Below are 12,712 nucleotides of genomic sequence, written 5' to 3'. Positions count from 1 at the left end.
AAGTTGCAGCTAGGTTGGTGTAATTCAATGGTTTGGCGATTCTTCAGTTTCACTAGCAACTGTCTAAATTTGACACCAATTTCCTGACGAGGATTATGCTTGCTGCAAAGATTTCTGCAGCATATGAGAGTGTAAAGAACAGAGTGCCTCCCAAAGTTTGTACAGCACTCTCCATGTTGAAACAATCTGGATTGTTTGCCACAAGTGGAGATTAGGAATTATGATGTAACGTGCCAGGCATTGGACTCTTGCTATGTTGTTTCGTCCATGTTGTGTGTTTGTAGCTCAGTGTTTCTCCAAACCTCCTGCCTTCTTGGGAGATAATAATGAGGCCTGCTAAGTAATCCACAAAGCTTTATTCAAGCAATAAACATCTCTTCCCACCTGAAGGGAGTCTAATCTCTAGGAACTTTTCCCTAGGCAAAAGTATGCAAACTAAGCTAGACAATTGTCCTTTCAAGAAGAATGGAAAGCCCTTTCTCAAGACACAGCCGACTTTCTCTCGCCTTCCTTTAGCTCTGCCTGTTTTAGTCTAGGATCAGCTAACCTCTCTGTGCTCTCCCCTTTGGAAGGATGTTGGCTTCCCACTGACTGTGTATTATTTGCCCTTGATGAGATAAGCTCTTGAGAGGGTTCGTTCCCAACTAGTGAAGAGCCCGTGAGAGCTTTCTCCCCCATTGGTACAGGCTGGCCTGTTTCTGGCACTAACTCCTTTACTTCAGAGTCTGATTGATCACCTGAAACACCTTCTTCCAACCCAGGGGTAGCAGGGATAGACATGACACTGAGCACCAATATATTGGCCATAGCAAGATATGTGGAGTACTCCCTGAGCTTCATTTCCACTGTCCCATTTAGAGAGAAAAGGATTCTTAAAGATGTGGATGTACAAGGTTTATAACTGTAGTGGGGCAGCTCTTTGAATTGGCAATAAATATAATTGGTGTTGGTTTTGATTTTGATAAAATATTAAGCTAATATTGCTTGCTTGGACTTTTAAGTTATTTTTACCTAATAAGTGAAAATTGTCTTGCAGTTATACCATGGAAGAAGGAAAAACTCTCTCTCATTCTGAATGTAAAATGACAGAAGCCACACCCATTGAGCGCATGAATAAAGGTATATAGTAAATCATGGACTAAAGAGGTGACATAAATTACTCTGTAGTGACTGATGGGATATGTCTGAAATCAAGTGGAGCCTTACTTCATGGTGGCAGAAGTGCTTGAAGGGGTGAGGAGGTGCTGGCTGTTCCCTCTTGGGACCGAAAAAAAGCTAAGCAGCCCATTCTTGTGCCCACGACTCCTCACTCCTACGCTGACCTGCCCCCAATCTGGTGCCTTTGAGATGCTTTGGACTACAACTCCCAGCATTCCTGACCATTGGCCATGCTGGTGGGGGCTGATGGGAATTGAAGTCCAAAACTTCTGGAGGCCACCAGGTGGGGGAAGCTTGCCTTACATAATCCAACCACAGCCTGCCCAAGTGGGCTAATTAAATACTGCTGCTTGTAGTGATCTGTCCATGTGAACTTACCATGTAGATGGTCTGTGGTGTCAAGCTCAGTGATATTAGCACATTCTTTTCATTCAGAAGGTGCCAAGTTCAAACCCCGGCATCTCCAGGTGGGGCTGGAAAAACACCTCCCTGGAGAGCCTCTGCCAGTCAGTGTCGACAATACTGGATTGGATGGACCAATGATCAGACTTGGTGTAAGGCAGCTTGTTATATTTTTTTATATGTCTGTTACCTGTTTGGGTAGAGTGAAATCATTCTTGTTACAGAGAACATTAGCAGAAGCTGAAATTTCAGGATGGCAAAAGGGAATACGGCAATATGTTAACTATAGAAAAATGTCAGTCCTGATAATCATAATAGCAATAAATGATATGCCATTGTAATTCCAGACTTGCCGTTCCTGGCTGATGAAAAATTTGACTTTGACCTTTCACTGTCTCCTGCAAGGTAAACTAAGTCTCTAAAGTAGAATGCACTATTAAAGAGCAAAGGATTTGCGGGTGTCTAACTCATTTGTTGTCTATATTCTAGTGAAAATGAGGATGAAGTTTTTGTTGGACCGATGGGCCACAAAGAGAAATGTATTGCTGTGTCTCTTGAGTCCCAGGAAGGGACTGAAGATAAAATTCCACCACCAGGGGATGAAATAACATGGAGCCCGCTTGCTGGAGAGAAATTTGTGGAAATTTTCAAAGAAGCTCATCTGGTAGCGCTCCAGCTACAAAGTGGGAGCAAAGCAAAAAGAAACAATCCTGGCCAGCTTGAAGGAAGGAAGACAGAAACTGTTGACAAATTTGTGCAAGAATCAAAGACGAAACTGAAAATCCTCCAGAAAGGAATAGTAATGGATAAAACCCCCAAGGAGATTAAGAGAGAGACTTACTGTGTCTGGGAAAGCCCAGTCTGCCAACTGCCACCTTCAGTTCAGAAACATTCAGTGCAACCTTTCACAGTAATGGGCAATTCTCATTCTCCACAAACACCGCTAAACACATCTAGTCCGAGTAAAGTGAATAAATTACCCCAAACATTCATTACGCCTTTAGCCCAAGGAAAGAGTGATAAAAAAGCAAGTGCATTCCAGAATGGGAAACATTCATCTGCATTTGGAAATAACAATTGCTTAGCTGTAGAACAGGTAACGATTTTCCTTTCTTGACAGTTGAAAGCACTATATAAAGAGCAATCGTCTTTTCACTAATGAGGCTTTATTTTTCTCTCCCTGTTTGGGAACACAAATGCCTATGTGATCCTGACTCAATTGATCGGCTTGAATTCAGAATGCTAAATCTTTATAAACGAAGTACTTAATCCATTTCATACTACTTTTCATTAGATAATCATGGAGGTAGTTGGCGCTGTTTGATATTAAGTGCTGGTATTGCAAAGTACAACTTGAGGCGAATGTGTAATTTGTTACCCACTTAAATACCTATTGTTGCAACTGTAGGAACACAACCCAGCCAGTGGTGTCTGGACTGGGTGAGTGTTTACTTGGAGATGGGGAGACAGCAGTTGACAGTAAGAAAATGTAGGCTAAGAATGCTTAGGGAGAGAACGATAGAGAGGCTTGAACCATAGGAGGCTTCTTACCAGTGATTCTCTGATAATGAGCCCTCTGGTCTCCTGAAATGCAGCTTGCTTTGCCCTAAGTTTGGCTGACCTTGAAAGTGGTGCAAGGATTTCTTTTCTGCTTCTTCAAGATCTCCCCAGATGTTCCCTGCCAGTCTCAAATAGTGTAAGGACAGGATGACATGTGGTGGTCCACTGGGATCAGGCAGGAAAGCAAAGGAGAACTTGGGAAGAAGAAAAGAAGTCAATGGTGTGTGGTAAATCTCCTGGCGAAAAAGTAGCTAAATGAATTACCACGCCACACATTCAGCCCTGGATGGAATGCTTATTATTAGCATCTTCTGCACTCCAGGAACTGACTTCATCCCATGGTGTCAGCTCCCAAGGCTTGCTAGGTTCACATAGGCATATTTATAAAGGGATGGCTTTAGAGGTGTACAAAACTATGCATGGTGTGGGGAATGTGCATAGGGAGTCATTTTTCTAGCACCTGGGGTCATCCCATGAAGCTGGTTAGTGGGAGATTCAGGACAAATAAAACAAAGTACTTATACACACAGGGTGTTTTACTTGAATGAACAAAGATCATTGGAAGATCATTTTTTTTGTCTCTGTTTTACAACAATCTTAATCTTACAGCAAAAACAAGGGAAACTACCTAGTCCTTCCAGCAGGGATCCTTTGAACAGTATGGGGTCGTCTCAAGATTTGCTCTCTGACAAATCAAGTATTGCTTCAGATGCAGGAGACTTGTCATTCTGTAACAGTTCATCGGTACAAGACAAGAGAACTCTTCCTACTCCCAGCAAGGTGAATGCTCCCAGCTTCAAACTCATAATTAGTTGGTTTCAGATGTCGCCATCAGTGATCCTTAAACAAGTGTGCCATTTCGAAGCCTTTCTACTTCCTCCCACATGAGGGTGTAGGCTTCACAAAGAGTCCAGGGATGTATGAGTGATAAGTCTTAGAGCAGGGTGGGGTAGGGGTTACCCACCTTCCAGAACTCACTGGGGGCTCTATTCGGCTCTGATTAGGCCTCTTCTTGCATATTGTGTCCAGTTCTGGGCACCACACTTCAAGAAGGATGCAGACAAGCTGGAGGGGGTTCAGAGGAGGGCAATGAAGATGATCGGGGGTCTAGAAACAAAGCCTTAGGAGGAGAGACTGAAAGAACTGGGCATGTTTAGCCTGGATTGAGGGGAGACATGATAACACTCTTCAAATACTTAAAAGGTTGTCACACAGAGGAGGGCCAGGATCTCTTCTCGATCATCCCAGAGTGCAGTACATGGAATAATGGGCTCAAGTTACAGGAAGCCAGATTCCGGCGAGACATCAGGAAAAACTTCCTGACTATTAGAGCAGTACGACAATGGAACCAGTTACCTAGGGAGGTTGTGGGCTTTCCCACATTAGAGGCTTTCAAGAGGCAGCTGGACAGCCATCTGTCAGGTATGCTTTAAGGTGGATTCATGCATTGAGCAGGGGGTTGGACTTGATGGCCTTGTAGGCCCCTTCCAACTCTACTATTCTATGATTCTATACCCCTGCCTGCCATCGCCGAATTTATTGCTGAAATTAATGTGACAGCAAAAACATCACTGTTGCTTGAAAGCAAGGCACGCAGGGAGCATGCACTTTGTTTTCAAGTATAATCATGCTCCTGGCAAGCTTCTGTCAGAAAACAAGGTGCACGCTCCCTGCATGTCTGGTTTTCAAGCAGTTGTGATTTTTTGAGGCCCCTGTGGGAAATTCGACAGTGGCAGAGGACAGTCGGGGGCTGCAGAAAAAGCAGGGGTGCATGCAGCCCGTGGGCCATGTACTGCCCACTCCTCTCTTACAGTAAAGGACTCTTCTCTGATTTGGTCTGATCCCTTGCTGTTGAATGGAGGGGGCTGTATATGCACCTACAGAGTGGGGCGGGGGAGCAGCTATAAATATTTCTATTAATCCAGGTAAATTTTAAAAGTTTGAAATTATTGATCAATAAAGAGGTGAAATAACTTTAATATGGGGAAAAAAACCAAAACATTATTGCTGGAACTTTAGAACTGGAAATGGTGCTTTGTCTTTGCAATTTCAATGTTACAAGGGATGTCAGTAGGGCAATGAGGTAGGACATCAGATGTTCTTAGGATCCCTGACTAATAATCTCCCTCCATCTTTGAAGTTGGGGATAAAGACAAGGCAACTGAAACCTCCCAGTAATGTCCACATGCGAAGAAACACTTCGTCTTCATCATCATCCTCCGTTTCTAGCATGAACTCAAGTTTGAATTCAAGTCTCTCCATCTCTCCTAAAAGAGGCAAAGGTAACAAATTGTGGATTAATCTTGGTTGATTTTAACTAATTATAACTAGAGCTAATGGCCGTTTCCTGAATTTGTATGTATGGTGACTAGTAGGGACGGTAGGGGCCGGACCTTGCTTTTGTGGTACTGTAAAGCATGGGTACTGATGTGTGTGTGACAGGTACAAATTTCACTTATTTTCCAGTTCAAACCACTGTTCCTTCAAAAGCTTCTGCAAACAGTTCCAGGTTCTCTATAAGCAAGACGTCTGTGGTAAGACCCATGAAAGGGGTGTCAGTGGCGTCCCATTCTGATGCATCTGGAAAGCAACAAAGATCGACAAGTGTTACTAAAGGAAGTCCTTTGGTCCATGCACCCAAATATAAAGCTACTCATGTGTCTGAGACTTCAGGCAGTGGGATTCCGAAAGAGCGCCCAGATCCTAGTCTTCAGAAACTGTTACAGAAAAGTATAGTTGGAAATGTAAGAGCATGTTCAAGTCCCAAACTCAGAACAAAAACAGTGCCTCCAGTTTCAACCAAGGAAGGTAAGAACACTGATTTTACCGAAGTGATCCATTACAGTGGCTTGTCTAACTTCTGGAAAGCGCCTACTCTATTTTTATGCTTAACGTTTTTAAGCTGTGTATGATGGGGGAATAAGGACTGAACGGTCTCATGCTGGGAAAGGTTGATCTAACTTGGAATTGCTCATTTCCACCCTTAGATATACTTTCAGAAAATGTAGCTGCCAGAGTACTGCAATCAGTTGGGTTGTCATCCTGTGGCAATATTGGAAGGTAATATTCTATATGATCTGCACTGGACTCCCTCTACTCTGTCCATCTTCTTTTGAACTCCTTTGTAGGCAGAGGCAGTAGAAATATCAAGGTGGCCTGGAGACCTGTTTGGAGACTGTGACGCTTCCATTTTTCCTCAGGGAGAATTCCCTTCTTCTAAGGCCCTTCTCACCCCCAAGCAGTAACCAGTTTTTCTCACACACTGAGTTTCGCTGCTACCAGGACCTTTAAGCCTCAGTCCTCTATCTGCAAGGACACAGTGACTTTATGCTTTAACCTTACATTCTCCCTTCATTACCCAGCCACAAGCAGGAGAAAATGTTATTAGAGTAATAAGTTGAAAAATAAACAAGTAATTCTTAAATGGCTCTATCAATAGAAGTCTCTCATACATAACACACCATCATCACTCTCTCAAACCCTGCACCATCACCACAGACCTTCACTGTATACTGTACTTAACTCACTCATTCTCTCCTTCCCACCTAATTCTACCAGACCATTTGTGTATCTGCCTCGCATAGGCACGCCACACAGTTTATATAGCACACGCTTCACCCCCCACCCCATCTCATTCAGCCAATCTGCAAATCCACCATTCTTACCCTAGATAAACTTACCAAACTGTAGATCTTTAGCAAGGATACACAGCTATAAACATAAATTCAGTATGGACAAGCATGTAACATCACAGAGACCTGCAAACCTTTCATTTGAGGAGAAGTCCTAGGATGCGTCATACCTCTAGAAGCTATAGTAACTATGGAAAGCCACCAGCAAGCCTGTCTTGCAGGATTTGAGAGCCTTTGAGACTTTAGCAGTCTTGGATAAATCCCCCACCCCATTTGTATGTTCAGATGTTTTGAGTGGCAGCTCACAAGAGTGGGCAGGGCCACATTGCTGGTTCAAATATGTGCTCTGCAATGGTTACGCTGTAGTGTAGCCTTTATGTCTTAACAGGGGGTTCGTGGAACTATATACTTGCACATCAGGGGCAAATTTGGGGTTGAGAATTCTATGTTGTCAGACATGTAGTTTCAGCCTTGTGAGTGTGTAACCCAGTAGCTCAAGTGAACCCAGCCATGGCTTAGGCTTCCAAACATGCAGGGAAATTACGGTTTAGTTCTTTCATTTTCTTTCTGCTCAGCAATCCAATCTTGAGGTGCACTGGCCTCTGGAGATGGAGCAGTTGCCCTAAATTTGTCAATGCAGACATCACACCAAATCATAGCTTCCTTAGCTATGGTTTGACACAATGTAAGAATTGGACCGATAAGTGCAGCTTTTGGAGCTAAACACTCCTATAGTATCCCTCCTAGAAGATGATTTCTTTGCTACTACAGCATTCCTTTTAATCTGAAAGATGATCATCCCCTATCCTGTTCCCCAATACTGTGAGTTTCAGTCAATTCTGTATTTGGGATAAAATTAAACGACAGTAGTACCTCAGCAGACTTCCAAACGGCCCAGCAAATTAACTGCATTGGTTTAAAGCTTACTGATAGCAGATCTTAAGCTGGCTTGCTAGCTACCTTAAATTGTAATCTGAATTTCATTTTAGAATAAGAGGGATGTTTCTGTTCTAAACTTCTGTGTCACGTATCCTTCTAGCAATGTTGCAGTTACCCCACCTGCCAGACGATCAGAAGATGGGATATTGTCAAATTGCTGTTCTGCTGTAAAGTCTACTTTACGGACTCCAGCCAGCACAAGGCATTCTGCATTGCCTACACCTGTTGGTCGCCGTATGTCAGGAATTCCAATGTTGACCCCCAAAACTGTGCCCAGATTGATGTCTTCTCCCAAACTTGGAGCTCCACGACAAGTCTCCAGTGTGTCTTCCAAAAAGACTCCAGCAGCTAGGTAAATCTACAGTTGCTTAAAAGCCCAGCAGTACATCATACTTTTTTCATGGGTGCTGCTTAATTTGTATGGGGGCTGCTTAATTAATCTTGAATTGTGGTTTTATTAGAGAATTTAATGCAAATTCTATATCAAACTGTTCTATATCAAACTGTCCCTGTCCCTGTCTAGTTCTAAATGGGTGAAGGAGAGAAAGACACAGGTGACTTCTAACTCATCTTCGACAGAAGAAGACTTATCTCCTCCACGAGTTGTACCAATTGTACTTGATTTTTCACCAGAGCAGGCTTCTGTAGAAATACAGCACAGTTTGACTCTAAAAGAGAAACCAGCTCAAGAAACACCAGCTAAGGAGGTAAGGGGCAACCTATTGGTGAATCCCCACAGTGCTTTGGCTTTTGGGTGGTATAGAAATTAAATAAAATGAAAATATCTCCGCTTTGTCTTCTACTTCAGAAATTACAGCTGCAAACACTACTTGTTTTCCAATGAAACTAAAAGGTGCCAGCGCCCTCTAGTGTCACTTTCCTAGTAAGCCACAGCTTTTGGAGTTTCAATAAAACAAGGGTTCTGCTGGCTTTGTTTTAGGCTTCTGTATTACAAAAGATGTCTATATCTTGAAAACAACTTAAAAGTAAATTCATCCAACTGGTGTCTATGTTCATAGTTTTCATTGTCTGCTTCCAAGTTAGTATAGTGAATCCTAGCTTGGACAACTTTTAGGAAATACATATCTAGTTAGCCTCTTTATGAGACACCAAAATTATCTCTTGACGAGTGGCAAAAATCTAAATACCATGGATTTTCAGGATGACACGAATGGCTATCATAATCAAATAGCTTTTTCTTAACAGCAGTTCATAAAACACAGCAAATGAGATGGCAACGTCGTAAATGGTGTGTCTCGTTTCTTTCCTAGAGCTTACTGATAGACATTGGAATAGATAAAACACCAGTTGTCCTCCAGGAATGTGAAAACAAACCTCTCATTGATCTCTTCAATACTCCTGAAATTATTAAAGCTCCTCCACTGAAACCTACAGGACAGGTAAGGAATAGTCCCCATTTTATCTTAACGCTGCTTGCATGTTAAGGATGCTGGCATCAGGATAAATGATAGTTTAGCTGTATGCTTTGTGTTACTACAGATGCGAAATACAACTTTAAAAGTGCAAAGTATCTGACAGGTATATGTTTACACTGCATGCAGATACAAAAACATTGCATATGGTGTTTTTAGGAGTTCAGGTTCTGACTGACAAGCGCCTGGCATTAGTTGGCTATTATAATATAAATATTTGAAAATGTGGTGGTTCATACTAGCAAATAGGGTCCTGATACTCCCATGGGTGCACAGATTGACTAACACAACATATCTTTTCTACTTATAGCTAATAGATCTGAGCTCTCCTCTTATCAGACTTAGTCCTGAAGGAAATAAAGAGAACCTGGATTCTCCTCTGCTGAAATTCTGATCTCTTGAACAACCTCTCAAATTGGAAGGATTTCTGTGTGTTCAGCAACTGGTGTGTTTCACTGGGCAGTGGGTGTAATAAGTGGGAAAAGACTTGAAATTGCATGAAATTTGAACTGTGAACCTCTGATAAATGAGATTAAATTGAATTGTAAAATTGTGCAAAACAAATTGCAGAAGTTTGTCAAATGTTGTAAGCTATAATAAAGTAATAAATTTTATATCAATGATGCACGTTTGTAAAATGTTGTATGATATTCAAACTCTAGCTGAAGAAGACATTCACAAATAAAACCTAGCAAGCTGTTTGGAAATGTGTGAGCACTATACTGTTGAACATTTTAAACCCTGGTTTGTGACTGGATACCCACCAGAGTAACGTGAACAACTTGTTAAATGCTCCAGAAGTTCACAGTAAAGACTACTTGAAGAAGTGACCTGTCACATTATGGTGTGTTTGTACCTTCTAATTTCCCATACTGCAGACCCTTGTTACATCAGTAGCTATGTTACTCATAGGGTTCATCTACACCAAGCAGGATATTCCACTATGAAAGCAGTATATAAAAGGCAGGAGCCACACTACTGCTTTATTATTATTTATTTATTTATTTATTTATTTATTACATTTTTATACCACCCAGTAGCCGAAGTTCTCTGGGCAGTTCACAAAAATAGTGGTACTGAAGTACACTGACAATTATTGGGTCCTATTAACACATACCATATGCCACTTTCATACCGCTATATCCTGCTTGGTGTGCTTCCTGCCTTTTATATACAGCTTGCAGGCTGCTTTCATAGTAGAATAGCCTTGGTGTAGATGAGTCCATAGTTTGGAATTCTGAGCAAGTTGGGAAGCTTTTATACACAGTTCCTGTATGGTATACACAATGGACAGTATCAAATGTTAGTCTAACTAAAGTCTGATTCATGTCTATGGGTTTACTCTAAGGACTAACTTTGGATGCAGCCAAATGTGGAAAAGGGGATGAGGAATCAGATTCTAATCCAACTGTAAACATCTGTACGAGAAGAATGATCTCAAGGAAACAGCAAATCAGTCCAGAGGAGTAAATTATTGGAACTAAAGTATCATGGAGTAGATTGCTCCATATGATCATTTCCCAAAGGCGGGTTTTTTTTATATATAGTTTGGTTTCATCGGATGTAATGATGTGCAAGTCCTAGGTTTATTCTTCTTGGCTGGGAGAAACTTGGTTTAAAGAACAAGTGAGAGATGGTGACTTAGTAAGCAGGGCATGATTTAGTAAACAGAAGTGAACTGGAGCAAAGCCTACAGAATTGTGCTTGTACAGTTGTATGAAAAAAAGTACACCCTCTTGGAATTGTATGATTTTACATATCAGGACATCACAATCATCTGTTCCTTAGCAGGTCTAAAAATTAGGAAAATACAACCTCAGATGAACAACAACACATGACATATTACACCGTGTCATGATTTATTTACAGGCCTCAGTGAGCATGTTAAATGTTAATGTTCGTGACAGTACAATTAGAAAAAGACTGAACAACTATGGTTTGTTTGGAAGGGTTGCCAGGAGAAAGCCTCTTCTTTCTAAAAAGAACGTGGCAGCACGGCTTAGGTTTGCAAAGTTGCATCTGAACAAACCACAAGACTTCTGGAACAATGTCCTTTGGACAGACGAGACCAAAGTGGAGAAGTTTGACCATAATGCACAGCGCCACGTTTGGCAAAAACCAAACACAGCATATCAGCACAAACACCCCATACCAACTGTCAAGCACGGTGGTGGAGGGATGATGATTTGGGCTTGTTTTGCAGCCACAGGACCTGGGAACCTTGCAGTCACCATGAACTCCTCTGTATACCAAAGTATTCTAGAGTCAAATGTGAGGCCATCTGTCCGACAGCTAAAGCTTGGCCGAAATTGGGTCATGCAACAGGACAATGATCCCAAGCACACCAGCAAATCAACAGAATGGCTGAAAAAGAAAAGAAGGTGTTGCAATGGCCCAGTCAAAGTCCAGACCTCAACCCGATTGAAATGCTTTGGCGGGACCTTAAGAGCGCTGTGCAGAAACAAATGCCCTCAAACCTCAATGAACTGAAGAAGAGTAAATAAGAGTGGGCCAAAATTCCTCCACAACGATGTGAGAGACTGATAAAGTCATACAGAAAACGATTACTTCAAGTTATTGCTGCTAAAGGTGGTTCTACAAGCTATTGAATCATAAGGTGTACTTACTTTTTCACACATGGCTTCTCCATTTTGGCTTTATTTCTGTTAAATAAATCATGACACAGTGTAATATGTCATGTGTTGTTGTTCATCTGAGGTTGTATTTACCTACTTTTTAGACCTGCTAAGGAACAGATGATTGTCATTATGTCCTGATATGTAAAATCATACAATTCCAAGAGGGTGTACTTTCTTTTTCACATGACTGTAAATGTAGGCTTGCTAGCTTCTTCCTTAGCTTATTTACATGTGGGTAGTGGAAAAGCCTTCTGTGGCATTACCCCACAGTTCTGTTCCCTTTGACTTTGTATGTCTAGTGAGTGCAGAATGTTGGACTGAGTGGGTGTGGCTGATGATGCTGTGAAAGGGAGGGAGGAGTATAAATGGGGGAGTCTAGAGAGGGATGGGTGGGTGGTTGCTTGGGAGTGTCAGTGTGTGGAGAGTGAAAGGAGATAAGATTTTAAGAGATTTAAGATTACTGTTATTAAAACTAGTAGATTAAGCAGGTTAACTTGAATTTGAAGTAACTAAGATCTGTTAAACAAAAATAAACATTTTATTTTGTTTTGTTACCTCAAACCATGTGTTTGCTTGGCTTTATCACCTGCTCTGCAGTTATCGTGAACACCTTATATATAACCTTCAGCTTATTACATACACAGTAAAACCTTTTCAGATTCTAGCCTTTACCCTCTCATTTGAGGGAAAGGTGTTTTACCCCACTCTCAGATTGTTCAAGTGGTGGCGCTTGGCTTGAGGGTTTGTGTGCGACAAGGCCTGGTGCGTGAGGCCTGTGTCGTGACACCTCTTTGTGGCTGGCATGGAAATGCAGCCTGTTCACTTGGCTGCCATGGACCTTCTTGTTCCATGGAAAAATCAGGCTATGTTACTTTATCCTCATCTCTCCATGCCTTGCCACCCATAGTGCTGTAAGAAGTAGATGAAGTGTTCTCTTGTATCATATAAA

At 41.8% G+C, this 12,712-nt stretch overlaps 1 protein-coding gene across 1 annotated transcript; it reads left to right on the top strand.

Moving 5' to 3' along the window:
- Nucleotides 1–1,040: 1,040 nt before the first annotated feature.
- GTSE1 (G2 and S-phase expressed 1) lies at nucleotides 1,041–9,744 on the top strand. Its single transcript, XM_063134918.1, has 11 exons — nucleotides 1,041–1,119; nucleotides 1,908–1,965; nucleotides 2,050–2,656; nucleotides 3,730–3,900; nucleotides 5,261–5,402; nucleotides 5,587–5,928; nucleotides 6,108–6,180; nucleotides 7,792–8,043; nucleotides 8,215–8,398; nucleotides 8,963–9,091; nucleotides 9,435–9,744. The coding sequence occupies exons 1-11, from the start codon at nucleotides 1,044–1,046 to the stop codon at nucleotides 9,516–9,518; spliced, it is 2,118 nt and encodes a 705-aa protein (XP_062990988.1). The 5' UTR covers nucleotides 1,041–1,043; the 3' UTR covers nucleotides 9,519–9,744.
- Nucleotides 9,745–12,712: the final 2,968 nt, after the last annotated feature.

This window comes from Elgaria multicarinata, chromosome 9 (genome assembly GCF_023053635.1).
Source record: "Elgaria multicarinata webbii isolate HBS135686 ecotype San Diego chromosome 9, rElgMul1.1.pri, whole genome shotgun sequence".
Taxonomy (NCBI): Eukaryota; Metazoa; Chordata; class Lepidosauria; order Squamata; family Anguidae; genus Elgaria; species Elgaria multicarinata.
This window is presented reverse-complemented; position numbering and strand designations above follow the sequence as displayed.